This window comes from Notamacropus eugenii, chromosome 3, assembly GCF_028372415.1.
Source record: "Notamacropus eugenii isolate mMacEug1 chromosome 3, mMacEug1.pri_v2, whole genome shotgun sequence".
Classification (NCBI taxonomy): domain Eukaryota; kingdom Metazoa; phylum Chordata; class Mammalia; order Diprotodontia; family Macropodidae; genus Notamacropus; species Notamacropus eugenii.
Window position 1 is genome coordinate 213,604,660 of NC_092874.1, and position 18,481 is coordinate 213,623,140.

Genomic DNA, 18,481 nt, shown 5'->3' on the forward strand with positions numbered 1-18,481 from the left:
AACATAAAAAAGACACTTATTACACATTTGGATACTTAAATATATTACATTTTAATTATTTTGATAGAATATGACTATGGTAGAATATGACTATGAAACTAAAACTATGACTGCAACTATTTTAGATAAACCAAACGTATTTGAAAATCTGTGCTAGATTTGGAGTCACAGGGCCTGATGGCTAGACTTGATGGCAGAGACTTATAAGAATCCATTTCAGCTATAAATCTATGAACCTCAGTGACAAAAAAACAAAATTATCTTCAGAGGGAAGCAAAAACCCACTTTTTGAATATTTATTTGCCATAGGTTTATAGATAAAACACTTTTAACAACCAAAAGAGTGGATAGAAAGATAGGATTATCAGCTACCCAACTAATTTAAAAACTCAAGTTGGCTTATTCTTTTTCATCTCTGTTTGACTCAGTTTCCTTCAACTGTATATTCATAGAATAATAATAGCACCTACCTCCCAGAGTTGTTGTAAGGATCAAATGAGATAATATTTGTAAATCATTTAGCAGTGTCTGGAACATAGGATGTAATATATAGATGCTAGTTATCATCATCATCACCATCATCATTACAACTATTCTCTGCCCCAAGACAAACTGTTAGCACAAAAAATATTAATTTGTTTCAAGTCAATGCCTAAGTATATTTTTTCAAGCATTATTTCTTACTTTCTACTTGACTTTTCTTTTGATGACTAATTCCAGTCTTTCCCAGGTTTCAAATCAATAATGAACTTAGTACTTTCTCCTTTTTACATGATCATTTCTTTTTTCAGCTACAATTAAAACTAAGTACAACCTGAAAAATATCATTTATTTATCCACCAAGTACGTGAATGATATTGTACTAAAACAACATATAAATCTAAAATACTCATCCTTATTTTCTAACATAAGTCCTGAAAAATTTATAAAGAAAACACAATAGCAACAAATAATAAAAATATTGGTTTAACCAAACAGGAAAGACAAAGTGCCCTGACATCAAATTCAAATCTGTTTTGAAGCTTTTACAAATTTCAATTTCCCATAACTGAAGTAACCAGCATGAAAGAAAATATTCACCCTACACCCTCGGTTCTTTATCTATAACTCTAAAAAGCAGATATACAATGGGGCCAAATGGCTTTTTACATTATCCTGAAAGCAGTCTGGGAAGAAGACTTCCTGCTTAAAATAAGGATTACAATAAAACTAACTTGGTTACACTGAGTGAGTTACATTTTTAGCAATTTATAAAAATGTAAAAATTCTTCTTATCCTAAAAGACCTCTTCTATGGATGTTATCTCCTATGTGAAGTCTTCTGTAATACTGCCCTGAAAAAAAGTTATCTTTGTTTCTTCCCTTCCTCTCATAGCCTTTTGTCCTTAGCACTCTATCTCCTATCACACTTATGTTTACATGTCTAATTATCCCTTAACAGACTGTTCAGTCTTTGTAAAGGTTGTGGGGGTGTTTTTGGTTTTTTTTTTGGTAAAGATAGAACCCAGAATGTAGCAGTCATGTGACTCTGAACTCAATATATAGTCCTGAGGATCTATATATATATATATATATATGTATATATATATGTATATATATGTATGTATGTATAGTTTACCAGCCCTCTCCCACATGTTTATCAGTTAACATCAATTAATCAGGCAAGCTTAATCAGCTTTTAGAAAGGGGTATTTACCAAACTGATACAATAAGAAGTACTGATACTAAAACATTTTTCTCCCCTAAAAAGTCAGTGATATGCTTTCCTACCAGAACAGAGTAGTGGGGAAAGTGAACTCAACTTAAGAGAACATATGCAGCTCCAAGTTGCCAAGAATTCCTTTCCTTAATTTTATGTAGAACTCACTAAGTTCCTCTTAGATATGATGCAGATTTTTAGATGAGCTCCTGTGTCTTGTTGATACTGTTGCTAACTAATTGGGACAATATTGGGGAAGATGCCCTTAATCCAAAATCTTCTGAACCCTCAAAACTTACAAGGTCTTCCTCTGGACAAAGGATTGGATAGGAAAGAGACTGAATCCAAGACATTCTCCTCACTCCTAAAGAAACTGTTTCTTGGAGTACAGAAACCTATTTTGCCCTACAGGAAAATAGAGGGAAGGGGGATAGAAGTGTTGGGGAGGGAGGGGTAGAAAGGAGGTCAGACTGCAGGAAGGGGTAGTGCCCTGGGGTGCAGGATGGGGAGAAATGGGAAGAAAATTTGGAATTCAAATTCTTGTGGAAATGAATGTAGAAAACTGAAAAATAAATAAATTATATATTTAAAAAATTTGTTTCTCAAGAATATGCCTGGAATAGTTCCTCCTGGTTTGACCCTCACCTCCAATCCCTTGGTCCTGAACTGGCCTGCAATTAACAAATTACATGATGTGACGTTTCTTCAACCAATCCCAACATATTTCTTAAGCAATATCATTGCAATTCATCCAATGGCTTTTTTTTAAAAGATCTAAACTGATCAACAACTTTTTCCTATTTTTCTTTTCTCTTTTTATATCTAAGACTACTTTCACATTCTGTTGGAACCCATATATCCTTCCAGAATGTTATTATGTATAAAATAAAATGCCTAATATTACAAAAAAAAAATGTAAGGACTTCCCTAAAAACTATCCACAAGACCTTTTTAGTGTAAGAATAGCTGGTCTAGGGGCGGGTAGGTGGCATAAAGGATAGAGCACTGGCCCTGTAGTCAGAGGACCTTAGTTCAATTCCAGCCTCAGGCACATGACACTGTGTGACCCTGGGCAAGTCATTTAAGCCCAGTGGACTCATCCAAAAAAAAAAAAAAAAAAAAAGCTAATCTAAATCTGGTTACAATATCAGCAGTTTTGCAACTGTAATGTTTTAACTTCTCCAAAGAGTTTCAGTAAATGGTATTTCAAAATATCAGGAAACATCCAGAAAGTTCAAAGTCTTTAACAGTAAATATTGTTTTTAAAAGTCAATAAAAGAATAAATATGAACGCTACATCCTAAACACTTAACATGATTTAAATCGCCTAAGATTTTAAGAAAGAAAAAAATTATGACAACTATATTATTACTGTTGAGAAAAAGAATGTTAATCTTATATCCAACAAACTAATAGGAAAATGAAATCTTTGGGTTTTCTTGGATTTAATTGAAAGGCACAATGAATTAAAGGAAAGTACAGTGTCCATTCTCATTTCACAATTCCACTAAAGAACATCTTTCTACTAACAGTTTACTTTTCAAGGATGTACATACAGATAATGTGGTTGACACATGCACTGCCAGAGATAGCTCAGTGATTGAGAGGTCACAAAGGAAGGCATGGGAGAGGAGGGGCATTAGGCTGACTACCAAATTGAAAGCTGTGGTGCTGACTTCATTGTTGTAAGCCTGTGAAACCTGGAGAGTATACCAGCACCATGCCAGGCAACTGAATCTCTTGATTTGAATTGTCTTGGGAAGATTCTGAAGATCATCTGGCAGGATAAGGTATCAGACACTGAAGTATTTAATTGATCTAAGCCAAGCATCAAACTCTGCTTCAGAGAGCACAACTCCAAGGGGCTGGCCACGTTATCTGAATGCAAAATGTTCACTTGATAAAAAGACTGTTCTATGGAGAATTCACACAGGGCAAGTGTTCACATGGTGGTCAGAAGAAGTGATACAAGGACACTCTCAAGATCTTTCTTAAGAATTCTGGAATTGACTGTGTGACCTGGGAGACAATGGCACAGGACTGCTCAGAAAGCCATGCCCACATCAGAGAAGGTGCTGTGCTCTACCAGTAAAAGCAGTCCTGAAATAGCTCAAAGGAAATGCAGGATGCTCAAGTTTAGAGTATCCACTCCAGGTGTTCACACAGACTTTTTGGGCCTGACCCATGGTAGAGAATTCTGACCTCATATAGGTCTGTTCAACCACAGTCTGACACAATGAAACTTGACTCTACCACAGTGATGTCCTTTCGGTCCTCTTCAAGAAGGAAGGACAACAACCAATCATAGATGCAGCATGGCATTATGGCTGCAGTTTTTCTTGAAATCAGGAAGATTGGGTTCAAGTCCTATTTCTGAGACATAATGGTTATGTGACCCTAGCTAAGCCACTTAACCTCTTTGGGGTCAAAGCAACATTCTGAGTAATTTACTAGATTCCTCAGCCAGAACTTCATCACACCACTAAAATGATAGGTTGGTCAGTCCAGTGCCCATTCTTTATCCTTCAAAAGGCAAATGAACTTCTAAACCCAAAAAAGTAAAAATGAAAGTGCCTAAAATCTGAGAGCATCCATCTGATAAATGATCATAATATATGAATAAGCAGCTTTCAGAAGAAATCTGAAAGAAAAAATATGCTAAATCACTAATAAGAGAAGTGCAAATTAAAACAATGCAAAGTTGATGGAAACAGAAGCTAGAGAAGCTGTGAAAAAACAGATACATTATTCTGGAAAGCAACTTGGAGGTAAGCCAAAAAAACCAGTGAACTATGAATATTCTTTGACCAAGTAATACCACTATCTACAAAGTTTCTATTTCAAAGAGAGCTAAGAAAGAGGAAAAGAACCCATATGTACAAAAATGTTTTTCATTATAACAAACAATTGAAAATTAAGTAATGGAAAAAGTCATGAAGTATGTGACATTATTATGCTTTAAGAAATGATGAGGAGGAAGAGGCAGAGGAAAGACAGGGCCCTGTCCAAGCTCTCCCAAATCCTCCTCCAAAAAGTTTATTTGAAACCTCAAAAGAAATTCCACAAAAAGACAAAGTGAAACAATTTTCCAGCCAAGGACAACTTAGAAGGAGTGCAGGAAAGGTATGTCTCACTTGGGTAAAGGGGGAGTACAGTCCAGCACAGGCAGTGTCCCGGCAAGTCAGCAAAAGGCTCCTACCCCAGCATTGGTCAACAACTGAGGCGCTGTGGCCTTGGTAGAGCAGGGCAGCAGCACAAGGCAGATGTGAGGTCTCCACCCCTAGGGCATCAGGTGAGTGGCCAGGCTTGGAGGCCCCAGCACAACAGGAGCAACCAATCCCAGATTCACCAGCACAGTAGGTAAGTAGGCAAACTCAGAGGCCCCGCCTCAGGAGATGAGCACCACCCCAGAAGCCCAAGGGAAGCATGCAAGTAAGTAGGCCCTGAAACCATGGTACAGTAGGCAAGTAGGCAACCCCGGGGCAATAAGCACAAAAAGCATGGAACAGTGGAAGCTTTACTCCAGGAACAGTGCCCAACATTAAAAGATGCAAAATAGGCTGGAAAAAAGATGGGGAGTAGAAAGGGGAAAAAAAAAATACCTTAACCATAGAAGTTATTGTGGCAACATAGAAGATCAAAATACAAATTCAGAAGAAGACAACAATGAAAAATGGCAAAGTCTCAAAGAGAAATATGAATCTGTCACAGGTCCATAAGAAAAATCTTATAAGAATTTTAAGGGGGGGGGGGCGGAGTCAAGATGGTGGAGTAAAAAGACACACATATACAGGGTCTCCCCACACAGCCCATAAAATACCTGTACAGAGGGACTCTCAACAAATTTTGGAGCAGCAGAAGTGGAGAACAACAGAGTGGAGGAGATTTCCAGCCCAGGGTGACCTGAAAGGCCAGCGGGAAACGTTGGTTGCACCGGACACGGAGCACAGAGCCCAGCCCAGCCCAGTCCAGCCTAGGCCGTGCAGCATGATTTGGGGGCAGAATCTCCAGTCACAGCAGCAGCAGCGAGTCCTCAGATCCCTCAACCCACAGGCGCCAAAGGTCAGTGAGGGGTTTTTTCAGCTGGCTGGGAAGGGAGAAGGGCCTTCCCAAAGCTCCAGCCTCAAGCAGCAGTCCACAGAGGCCACATGGGGCAGGCAACAGCAGTTCTCATGGCAGCCCCTACGTCAGCCCACATACATTGTTGGATCGTAAAACCCCTGGGGGCACTGAGGAGTTCAGTCTTGCCTCGGTCCTGTGTGGAGGCCCTGGGGCAGCTGGTCTTTGTCTCACACTGAAAGGCGGCCCTGCCCATCCAGTTTATCTGAAAATCAGCCTCCAGCGCTGACTTGGTGGAACTGGAGGCCAGGTAGCTGTGGAGAGGTAATTGCTAAGATTCGGGACACAAAAATTTCTCCCTGCTTCCACATCAGTGTACACGCTGGATTGTGCCACCTTGGAGGAACTGAGATATTACAGATTCCCAGAGTATGCCCTACTCTTGACAAAGGAACCAAAAGTCAAGTAACTGGTTGGGAAAATGCCCAAAAAAGGGAAAAAAAATAAGACTTATAGAAGGCTACTTTCTTGGTGAACAGATATCTTCTCCCATCCTTTCAGATGAAGATGAACAATGCTTACCATCAGGGAAAGACATAAAAGTCAAGGCTTCTGCATCCCAAACATCCAAAATATAATATTCAATGGTCTCAGGCCATGGAAGAGCTCAAAAAGAATTTTGAAAATCAAGTAAGAGAGGTGGAGGAAAAACTGGGAAGAGAAATGAGAGCAATGCAAGAAAATCATGAAAAATGAGGCAACAGCTGGCTAAAAGGACACCCCAAAAAATACTGAAGAAAATAACACCTTTAAAAATATACAAAACCAAATAGCAAAAGAGGTCCAAAAAAGTCAATGAAGAGAAGAATGCCTTAAAAAGCAGAATCAGCCAAATGGAAAAGGAGATCCAAAAGCTCACTGAAAGAAAATAACTCTTTAAAAATTAGAATGGAGCAGATGGTAGCTAATGACTTTATGAGATATCAAGAAATTATAAAACAAAACCAAAAAAATGAATAGAAAACAATGTGAAATATCTCACTGGGAAAACAACCGATCTGGAAAACAGATCCAGGAGAGATATTTTAAAAATTATTGGTCTACCTGAAAACCATGAACAAAAAAAGAACCTAGATGTTATCTTCCAAGAAATTATCAAGGAAAACTGCTCTGATATTCTAGAACCAGAGGGTAAAATAAAAATGGCTCCACCAATCATCTGCTGAAAGAAATCCTAAAAGGAAAACTCCTAAGAATATTATAGCCAAATTCCAGAATTCCCAGGACAAGGAAAAAATATTACAAACAGCCAGAAAGAAACAATTCAAGTGTTGTAGAAATAGAATCAGAATAATACAAGATTTAGCATCTTCTACACTAAGGGATCTGAGGGCTTGGAATATGATACTCCAGAGGTCAAGGGAGATAGGATTAAAACCAAGAATCAAAACTGAGCATCATACTTCCAGGGAAAAAATGGAATTTCAATGAGATACAGAACTTTCAAGCATTCTTGTTGAAAAGACCAGAACTGAATAGAAAAAATGACTTTCAAAAAACAAGAATGAAGAGAAACATGAAAAGGAAAGCAGGAAAGAGAAGCCATATGGAACTCGTTAAAGTTGAACTGTTTTACATTCCCACAGGGAAAGATGATATTTGTAACTCATGAGACTTTCTCAGTATCAGGGTAGTTAGAATGTATATGTGTGTATACACATATATACGCACATACATATGATGTTGGTATGTATGTGCACGTATGTGTATACTGTATATGTGTATGTATGTATATGGGTGTATGTGTGTATGTATACGTTATTTATATGAACATATGGGTGTATACATATACATATATACATACATATACATATATATGTACATATACTCTCACATAGAGGGCACAAGGTGAGCTGAATATGAAAGGAAAATATCTAAAAAATAAAATTTACTCTTGAGTGGAATTTACTAGGAGAAAGAGAGAGGTAGAATGTAGCAAGTCATCTCACATAAAAGACACAAGAAAAAGCTTTTACAATGGAAGGGAAGAGTGGGGAGATGAAAGGGAATAAGTGAGCCTTACTTTCACTGGATTTGGCTTAAGGAGGAAATAATCCACTCAATTGGGTATGGAAATCTATTTTACCCTGCAGGAAGGTGGGGGGAAGGGGACAGTAGAGGGAAGATGACAGAAGGGACAGCAAATTGGGGAGAGTAATAATCAGAAGCAAACACTATTATGGGGGGATAGGTCAAGGGAGAGAATGGAATAAATGGAGGGCAGGACAGAACAGGGGGAAATGTGGTTAGTCTTTCACAACCTAACTGTTATGGAAGTGTTTTGCATAGCTACACATGTATGACCTATACTGAATTGCTTGGTTTCCCACTGAGGGTGGGGTGAGGAGGAAGGAAGAGAGAGAATGTGGAACTAAAAGATTTAAAAATGAATGCTAAAAATTGTTTTTGCATGCATACAACTGGGAAATAAGATGTACACACAATGGGGTATGGAAATCTATTTTGCCCTACAGGAAACTAGAGGGGAGAGGGATGTAAGAAGGTGGGAGGGGTTTAATAGAAGGGAAGACAGAGAAAAGGGTGGATGGGGTGCATGCTGTCCTGGGGCTTGGGGATGGGGAGAGATGGAGAGAAAATTTGGAATTCAAATTCTTGTGGAAGTGAATGTTGAAAACTGAAAAATAAAAAAATTATGTATTAAAAAAAAAGAAACAAAAAAAAACAGGCAAAGAAGGAGTCCTACAAAATTCCTTTTACAACAAAAATATAGTGCTGATGGCTATACCAGGGAACAGCAGAAAAAGAGTATGAAAATTATAGACCAATTTTCCCAATGAATATTGTTAAAAAAAAAAATTTTTTAATGGAATACTAGCAATGAGATTAAAGCAATATATCGCAAAGATCATCTATTATGACCAAGTGAGTTTTATAGGAGGAATTATAGGGCTGCTTCAATTTTAGGAAAATCATCAGCATAACTGACCATATCAATAACAAAACTAACAGAAACCATGATTATTTCAACAAATGCTGAAAAGGCTTTTTACAAAGTACAATAGTCACTCCTATTAAAAATATAGAGTACAATAAATTAAGCTTTCCTTAAATGATTAAGTAGTAACTATCTAAAACCATCAGTAATCATTTATCTGTAATGGGAATAACCTTGAAGTCTTCTCCATAAGACCAGGGGTGAAATAAGGATGCTCATTATTACCATAATTATTCAATATTGTCCTAGAAATGCTGGTTTATAGCAGTAAAAGAAGAAAAAGAAATCAAAGGAATCAGAACAGGCAATGAGGCAGAAAAAAAAACTTTCACTCTTCAGAAATGATATAATGGTATACTTAGAGAATCCTAAAGAATCAATTAAAAAATGAGCTGAAATAATTAGCAACTTCGGCAAAGTTGCAGGATAGAAAATAAACCCACACAAATCATCAGGATTTCTGTTACCCAAAAAAGTCCACAAGCAAGAGAAATAAAAATGTCATTTATAATAACCAGACAATATAATATAGTTGGGAGTCGACCTGCCAAGGCAAACTCAGAATTTATTGACACACAATTACAAAACACTTTTCACCCAAATAAATTCACATCTAAACAACTGGAAAAAAATATTAACTGCTAACAGATAGACTGGGTCAATATAAGAAAGATGACAATTCTACCCAAATAAATCTACTTCTTCAGTGCCATACCAATCAACCAAAAACTTATTTTATCAAGCTAGAAAAACTAATAAAATTCATCTTGAAGAACAAAAGTTCAAGAGAATTATTGGGGGAAAAGAAAGTGAAGGAAGGTGACTTAACCATACCATATTTCAAACTATAATAAAGCAATAATCATCAAAATCATCTAGTACTGGTTAAGAAATAGATTGGTCGAGTAGTGGAATACACTAGGTATACAAGATTCAGTAGTAAATGACCATAGTTATCTAGTGTTCGATAAATCCAAAGAACCCAGCTTTTCAGACAAGAATTCAATGTTTGACAAAAACTTTTGGGAAAACTGGGAAACAGTATGGAAAAAAACAGGTATAGACCAATAGTGTTTACCAATATAAGATCAAAAGGATTTAATTTTAACATCCAAGTTGATACCACTAACAAATTAAGGGAACATGGAATAGTTTACCTATCAGATCTTTGTAGAAGGGAAGAATTTATGACCAAATAATAATATTACTGGATGTAAAATGGACAACTTTAATTACATTAAATTTTAAAAGTTTTTGCACAAACAAAAACCAATGAGACTAAGAAAGGAAAAAAAAAATCAGAAAGCTGGGAAGCAATCTTTACAGCAAGTCTGGGATAAAGACCTCATTTCTCAAATATAGAGAGAACTACATCAAATTTATAAGCATAAGACATATTCTCCAACTGACAAAATGGTCCAAGGATATGAACAAGCAATTTTCTGATAAAGTAATCAAAGCTATCTATAATAATATAAAAATGCTCTACATCATTACTAATTAGAGAAATGCAAATTAAAACTCTGAGCTACCACCACATACCTATCGGTTTGGCTAATATGAAATAAAGGGAAAATGATACATATTGAAGAAAATGTAGGAAAACTGGGAAACTAATACACTGTTGGTAGAGTTGTGAACTAGTCCTATCAATCTACAGAGGACAATGTGATTGAGCAATACTACTACTAGGTCTGTATCCCAAAGAGATCAAAAAGTAGTAAGGACCTATCTGTTCCACAATATTTGTAGCAGCTCTTTTTATAATGGCAAAGAATTAGAAAATCGATGGGATGTCCATCAATTAGATATTGGCTGAAGAAGTTGTAGTATATGACTATGATGGAATATTACTGTGTTATAAGAAATGATGAGCAGGCTGATTTCAGAAAAACCTGGAAAGACTTATATGAACTGATACCAAGTCAAGTGAGCAGAACCAGGAAAACATTGTACGGTAGGATGACTAACTGTGAATGACTTATATATGCTCAGCAAAGCAATGATCTAGGACAACTGCAAAAGACCCATGATGAAAAATGCTTTCTAGCTTCAGGGAAAGACCTGATAGGAGTTTGAATGTAGATCAAAGCATACCATTTTTCATTTTCTGTATTCTTTCCTTGGCTTTCTCCCCCCTTTTGGTCTATGTATTCTTTCACAACATGACTAATATGGTAATAAGTTTTGTATGCCTGAACATTTATAACATATATATAACAAGTACAACTTATATCAAATTATTTGCTCTTTTTATGATCATGGTTTTCAGGTAGACCAACAATTTTTAAGTTATCTCTCTTGGATGTATTTTCCAGGTCAGTTGTTTTTCCAATGAGATATTTCACACTGTCTTCCATTTTTTCATTCTTTTGGTTTTGTTTTATAATTTTTTGGTTTCTCATAAAGTCATTAGCTTCCACCTGCCCATTCTAATTTTTAAAGAACTATTTTCTTCAGTGAGCTTTTGAACCTCCTTTTCCATTTGGCCAATTCTGCTTTTTAAAGCATTCTTCTACTCATGGGTTTTTTGGACCTCTTTTGCCATTTGGGTTAGTTTATTTTTAAAGGTATTATTTTCTTCAGCATTTTTTTGGGGTCTCCTTTAGCAAGATGTTAACTTACTTTTCATGATTTTCTTGCATTGCTCTCATTTCTCTTTCTAATGTTTTCTCCAGCTCTCTTACTTGATTTTCAAAATCCTATTTCAGGTCTTCCATGGCCTGAGACCACTGCATTTTTTTGTTGGAGGTTTTGGATGAAGAGTCTTGACTTTGATGTCTTCCTCTGATGGTATGCATTGTTCTTCCTCATCCAAAACGATGGAAGAAAATACCTGTTCATCAAGAAAGTAACCTTCTATAATCTTATTTTTTTTCCCTTTTTGGGGCATTTTCTCAGCCAGTTACTTGACTTTTGAGTTCTTTGTCAAGTGGAAGGTATACTCCAGGGACCTGTAAGTTCTTAGTTCCTCTCAAGGTGGCACAATCCAGGGAGAGGAGTTTACTCCTCTCTTGGCCTGCACTCTGGTCTGAGAGCAATCGCAAGCTTTTCTGCCCAGGATGTGAGTAGGGTTCCCTCTCCAGAGCCTCCACCAGCTCCACCACACCAGTGCCCCTCCTCACCCCAGGACCCAGACGCACAATCCCCCCAGGGTATTTAGGCAGAGGACTCCCAAAAATGGATGCTGCTGTCACCCTGGGGCCAGACCTGCTCCCTTCTCACCCAGGTGAAAGCTTTCTCACTGACCTTTGAAGCTGTCTTTGGCATTTGTGGGTTGAGAAATCTGGGAACCGCAGTTGCTACCCATGATTCCACGCTCTGAAACCTGTGGTAGTCCTGCTCCTGCCATCCTGTGCAGCCAAGGCTGGGTCGCACTCTGCTCTGAACCCAGTGCAATAGACCTTTCCTGTCCACCTTATAGGCTGTCTTGAGCTGGAAATCTCTTTCACTCCTTCATTTTATGGCTTCTGCTGTTCTAGAATTTGTTTAGAGTCACTTTTTACAGGTATTTTATGGCTATGGGGAGGGGAGGGAAGAGCTATGGCAGGTCCATCTTTCTATTCAACCATCTTGGCTCCCCCTCCCAAAGTGATATTCTTAAAGTCAGTCTGAACTTGTTACTCCCTGCTCAATAAACTCCCACTCCCTATCACCTCCAGGATCAAATACAAAATCTTTTGTTTGGCATTCAAAGCCCTTTATAACCAAGCCTTCTGCTCTCCCTTTCCTATCTTCTTACATCCCCAATACTTACTCTTTAATCAAACAAGAATTGTTAATGTTCACGGGTAATCTTATATGACCTTGACATATGCTTCATTACCTATTAATTCAGGATACTGAAGAAATAAGTAGCAGAGGAATGGCAAATAAAAAGGCAGGAGAGAAGAAAAGAATCACACCAAGGGACTGCTAGCTACCAATGAAGCAATATATCAGAAAAAAAAAGGAATAAAAGAAACAATAGCTTTTGTTCTCCAAGTTAGCAAATAGCCTAATAAACACACACATGCACAAACACACACACACAATCTTGACAACTCTAATCCAAACAAATTCTACTGTCTTCTTGTATCTTAAATGCTCAAAACAATAATTATAACGTAAAAACCTAAGGTTAAGAACCGCCATATATACACAGACTATCTACCCATCTCTAGAGTGCCATGGATGATCCAATCACTTGCCCACCTAGAGAAAAGAGGAGGGAGGAAGATATGATGCTTAAATAGGTCTCACCTACAATTTCTATGTAGTAGGCATTTTAAAAGAACATCAAGTCAGAAAGATTTATTCAACTGTCTACATGACCACAGAGCAGTCAAAAATTGCATCTGATCAACTTTCTAAAAGTACAGGAACAAAAAAGTGACAAGTGGGAGGGGAAATTTACATACGCCTCTTTGGGGTGGACCACTTCTTCGATCATGAGAAAAACTGCGGCCCTCGTCATACTCCCGATAATCAACATGACCATAATCATATCTACTGTAGCCTCCTTCACCAGGTCTGTCTAGCAGTGGTGGTTTCTTGAATACATTATTAACTACTCTATGGTAGTCATCCTAAAACAGACAAAAAGAAATATATAAAATCACTAATTCCTCTACTAGAAGGGCTTTTTTAAAAGCACAGGAGTCTTTTCCTTTAAATAAAATGGGTAAACTTAAAAAAAAAAAATCTTATTAACCTAACACTATAAAGCCTTTAAAAGACCAGAAAAATTTAAGTAAGCTACTCAGTGAAACAAAGCTAATTATAGAAACTATGGCATTTCCTCTCTCCATTAATGTAAATAAGCTAAAGTTTGAATGTATTCAGAAAAACTATAAAGCTCTATACAAATATAAGATATAATTGAGTTAAATGTATTTGTATAGATCAGTGAAAGGCTTAAGTAAAAAGCTGATAGTTTATACATTAACTTGGATATCTCTGAACTTCTGCAAAATAGAGCAAATGACCAAAGTTAGTGGCCATGACCTTAAAATATTTCTAGTATACAATAAATTTAGAATCTGCAAACCCAACAGCTAAAAAATTACAGATACATGGCTTTGACAATGCTATTTTGAAAGCAATAAAATCACTATTTCACTCATGAAAGGAAGATCTTACTGGTGTTTATAGTTAAACAAATTCCAAAGCTGTTTCCAGAAGTTCTTTAAATCCTTAGAACTTATTTATTTATTCAAAATTCAATTGATGTCCTAAGCTCAGGGCAAAAAGAGAACTCATAAAACATGCAATAAAACAACAATTTCACTTATCCTCTTTTCTAAAAACCAATCTGTGGATTGCAACTTATAAAAACTACGTGCGTGGGTGCGTGTGCGTGTACGTATTAAGTAGACTTAAGGAGAATACAGAATAATTTCTCCACTATCAGAATAGGTTATATATTAAGATATATTTGATATGTCACTTCTATTTGAACAGGAATTGGTAATAATAACAAACTAACACATCAGCAACAAATCAAAACAAATAATACCCTCTCTTCCCAAATAAAGTCCCTGTATTTTAAAGACTTAAAAACACAAAAATAGAAGAGACCTCAAAGGCTGTGTGGTTCAATTTGCCAAATAATGATTCAACATTATTTTTATGTAAAACACTCCAGAGTAGGACACAATTTGATTTCATAATCTGGTTTCCAACTTCATCATTCAAGTCAAACTATATTCACAAAAAGTACTACCGAACTTTTAATTGCCAAATTTAAAATTGTGTTTTCAACCTTTAAGTTCTGTGCAGTCTCTGACTTGTCACTTTTCTTCTGAATACTCTCCTCTCTAGGTTTTCGTAATCCATCTCTCCCTTCCTCTTCTCCTACCTATCTGAGTGCTCCTTCTCAGTCTCCTTGATGGATCTTCCTGGATGAAAGACACATGTATTTTAAAATGTTTCTATGTCAAGTACCACTATTACTGAATCAATTTTATGTCACTGAAAATATATCACATTTGAAGGTAATCTGTCGTACAGGCACAGAGTCATTCAGTCGAATATTCCATTTGTAAGGGAAAACAATAACACTTTAAAAGACAGCATGATAGCAATAAACAAAGAAGTAGAAGCAAGTATTGTATATAACTCAGGTCATATGGTATAACACTTTGATTTTAAAGATGACAAAACTGAGGCCCACATTGAAGAAGCAACATCCCTAAGGTTACACAAAGCTAAAGGTAAAGGTACAAATAAAACCATGATTGTTTAATGACAAAGCTGTGCTATTTTTACATTAATTACTATGTCTACCAAACATCTACTTCATAGTAACTATTCAAAATTTTCCTGAATCATTTATTTTGGTCTTACAATTTCTGATTTTTCTATACCCTATTAACAATTTAATTTTTACACAGTAGCATTTATTTAGATAACAAAAAACTACATTCTTTTTGGTTTTTCTTATAAATTGTTTTCATTTTAAACTTAAAGACAAAATAAGAAAAAAATTGCCACATACACAGCATATCAAAAGAGAAGATTCAATATAAAATAATTGTCTATTTCAAGAAAACCTATTATACTACACCTTGTTACCCAAGCTGCCCACCTTTTCTTTGCTTCCTTGCTGCTTTTTTTGTTTTCTGCTCCAGTTTTTAATTCCCCAACCTCCAAAGAAGGCTAAAATTAAGCATGGATACACACACGGACAGATATCTATAAAGGGACATATACATACACAAACACACTCTTACACATAGGACCATACTATGCTTATCTCCACCTGTCATCTGTTTCTCTAAAGGTGCATAGCATCTTCCATCATAGTTTCAAGTCTTTCTGTGTTTCTGTAAATCACCCAGCTCATCATGGCATATACCACAGCAGTATTCCAATCCAATCACATCCTACCTGAGAGCCTGAAAATTTTTCCAATTTTCTGCATTCCTTCTATTCTTGGGTACACAGGTTTTACTTATATAAGAAAATTTTTATTTAAAATAATCAAATCATCCTTGTCACACTTCCAACAGTGCTCTCACCTTATAATATAGTTTAAGGTCTGATACTGCTGAATCTACTTCCTTTACACCTTTTCTACCTCATTTCCTTGAAGTTCCAAAGCTTTTAATCTTCCAAACGAATTTTTATTTTCTAACTCAGTAAGATAATCTTTTAGTAATTTAACTGAGATGACACTGAATAAATACCTTAGGTAAAATAGTCATGTAAAAAATTATAGTGGCTTTACCTCCCATGAACAATAAATGTAATTTCAATTATTTAGATCTGAGTTTATTTCTATAAAAAAGCATTTTATGTTTATGATCATATAGGTCTGTCTGTTTGGTAGGTCTATGTTAAAGTATTTTCTACTATATAGGTATTTGAAATGGTCTAAAACAATACTGAAAATTGTTGACACAGTGCAGCTTCTATTTTAACACTCTGAGATGATGATTACTATCCCTGCTATTTTTACATAACAAAGTTTAACTCTTCTCCTTTATCTTTTTGTGAAGCCTTATTTTAATGTTTCCTAAAAGCAATATACTGCTGAATTCAAATTTTTAATCTGCTATCCATTTCCATTTTATGGACAAATCTGTCCCATTCACATTCTAAGTGACAATTCCTTGTTTTGTATTTTTCTCTTTCCTATATTTCCACACTATCTTTCTCACCCTATTTACCCTATCTCTCCTTCATTACTCTGATTTACTTCTACCCACTAAACTGCCCTCCTATTCTTTAACCTAGTCACCCCTCTAAACCTCCGGGCCTAATCCTCACCTTTGGTCCTCTTATTTCTTTTGCATTTAGAAGGCTTTTACACCCTTCTAGATATATATGATGTTCCCTTCTGAATTCATTCCCAGTCAGAATAGGGTTCCAGCAACATCCACCCCACCCCTACTAGCCTCCTTCCGCATTAAATATCCTTTTTATACCTCATTTGTATGATCTCTCCCTAAAGTTTTATTTTTTTAAGAACACCCTATCATGGGGGCAGAGCCAAGATGGAAGAGTAGAAAGACTAGCTCTTACCCCACAGCCCATAAAATACCTGTGAAGAAGAACTCTCAACAAATCCTAGAGCAGCAGAAGCCACAGAAAAAAAGGAATGGAGGAGATTTCTAGCCGAGAGTATCCTGAAAGACTGACAGGAAAGGTCTGTCTCACCAGACCCAGAGCAGAGGCCAGGCCAGCCTTCACCATGTAGCACTGAGGGGACCAGATCCGAACAGGCTTCAGGAACAGAATCTGCAGCCGCAGGGCAGATCCCACAACCCACAAGCGCCAAAGGTAAGTGAGAGGGGCTTTTCAGCTGGCTGAGAAGGGAGCAGTGTGTCCCCATAACTCGGGCCTCCTCAGGTGGCAGCAGTGGAGGCAGCAGCAGATGGGGCTCCCAAAGCAGGAAGCAGCCCGCATCCATTGTAGAAGGTCCCATCGTAAAGCCCTTGAGGGATGTGAGCCCTGTGTGGCAGCTCTGCCCCAACCTGAGCAGCTGATCTTCGTCTCACACTGAATAACAGCCCTGCCCCCACCTAAAGCCCCTGAGCCTCTGGAGCAGCTCATCTGAATCTCAGCTTCCACTGCTGGCTTGGAGGAACTGGAGGTGAGGTAGGTGTGGACAGGAAACTCAGAAATCAAGTAACTGGCTGGGAAAATGCCAAAAAAACGGGAAAAAAATAAGACCATAGAAGGTTACTTTCTTGGGGAACAGGTATTTCCCCCCATCTTTTCAGAAGAGGAAGAACAATGCATACTATCACAGGAAGTCAAGGCCCCTGCCTCCAGGGCCTCCAAAGTGAACTTAAACTGGTCTCAGGCAATAGAAAAGCTTGAAAAGTAAGTTAGCAGCTTCCTAAAGGAGAACCAAAAAAATAATGAGGAAAATAACACCTTTCCAAAGAAGCTAACTCAATTCGAAAAAGAGCTCCAAAAAGCCAATGAGGAGAAGGAGGCTTCAAAAAGCAGAATTAGCAAATGGAGGAGAAAGTTCAAAAGTTCACTGAACAAAACAGTTCTTTAAAAGAGAGAATTGAGTTCAGGGAAGCTAATGACTATGACATAAACCAAACAGTTAAAAAACAAAACCAAAAGTATAAAAAAATAGAAGATAATGTGAAACATCTCATTGGAAAAACAACTGACCTGGAAAATAGATCCAGGAGAAACAACTTAAAAATTATGGGACTACCTGAAAACCATGATCAAAAAAAGAGCTAGACATTACTTTCCATGAAATGGTGAAGGAAAACTGCCCTGATATTCTAGAACCAGAGGGCAAAATAAATATTGAAAGAATCTACCGATCACCTCCTGAAAGAGATCTGAACAGAGAAACTCCTAGGAATGTTGTGGCCAAATTTCAGAGTTCCCAGATCAAGGAGAAAAAACTGCAGGCAGTTAGAAAGAAACAATTTGAGTACTGTAGAAATACAATCAGGATAAAACAGTATCTGGCAGCTTCAATGTTAAGGGATCTAAGGGCTTGGAATGGGATATTTCAGAGGTCAAAGGTACTGGGATTGAAACCAAGAATCACGGTTCGGCATAGAGGCCGATGAGCTACCCGAGACTTACCTTTTAACTGGTGTTCGGCGGCCAACCGGACAAACGTATTGAGAGAAGAGACTTTCCAGAGTCAAACAAGGGTTAGGCTTTATTCAGGGTCTTGGTTACATGTGCAGGGTGAATTCTTCCTCAGGAGAGAGGAATCCTCCTCCTCCCAAGGGGCAAGGA

At 37.2% G+C, this 18,481-nt stretch overlaps 1 protein-coding gene across 4 annotated transcripts in view; it reads right to left on the minus strand.

Moving 5' to 3' along the window:
- PPHLN1 (periphilin 1) overlaps positions 1 to 18,481 on the minus strand; it is a 136,740-nt gene that overhangs the window by 93,076 nt on the left and 25,183 nt on the right. For 2 of the 4 annotated variants that reach the window (XM_072654317.1, XM_072654316.1), the window contains exon 4: positions 13,174 to 13,341. The exons of the other annotated variants lie outside the window; for them this stretch is intronic. In XM_072654317.1, coding sequence (XP_072510418.1) covers positions 13,174 to 13,341 — 168 coding nt within the window. The remainder of the gene's footprint in view (positions 1 to 13,173; positions 13,342 to 18,481) is intronic. 4 annotated transcript variants of the gene reach the window in all.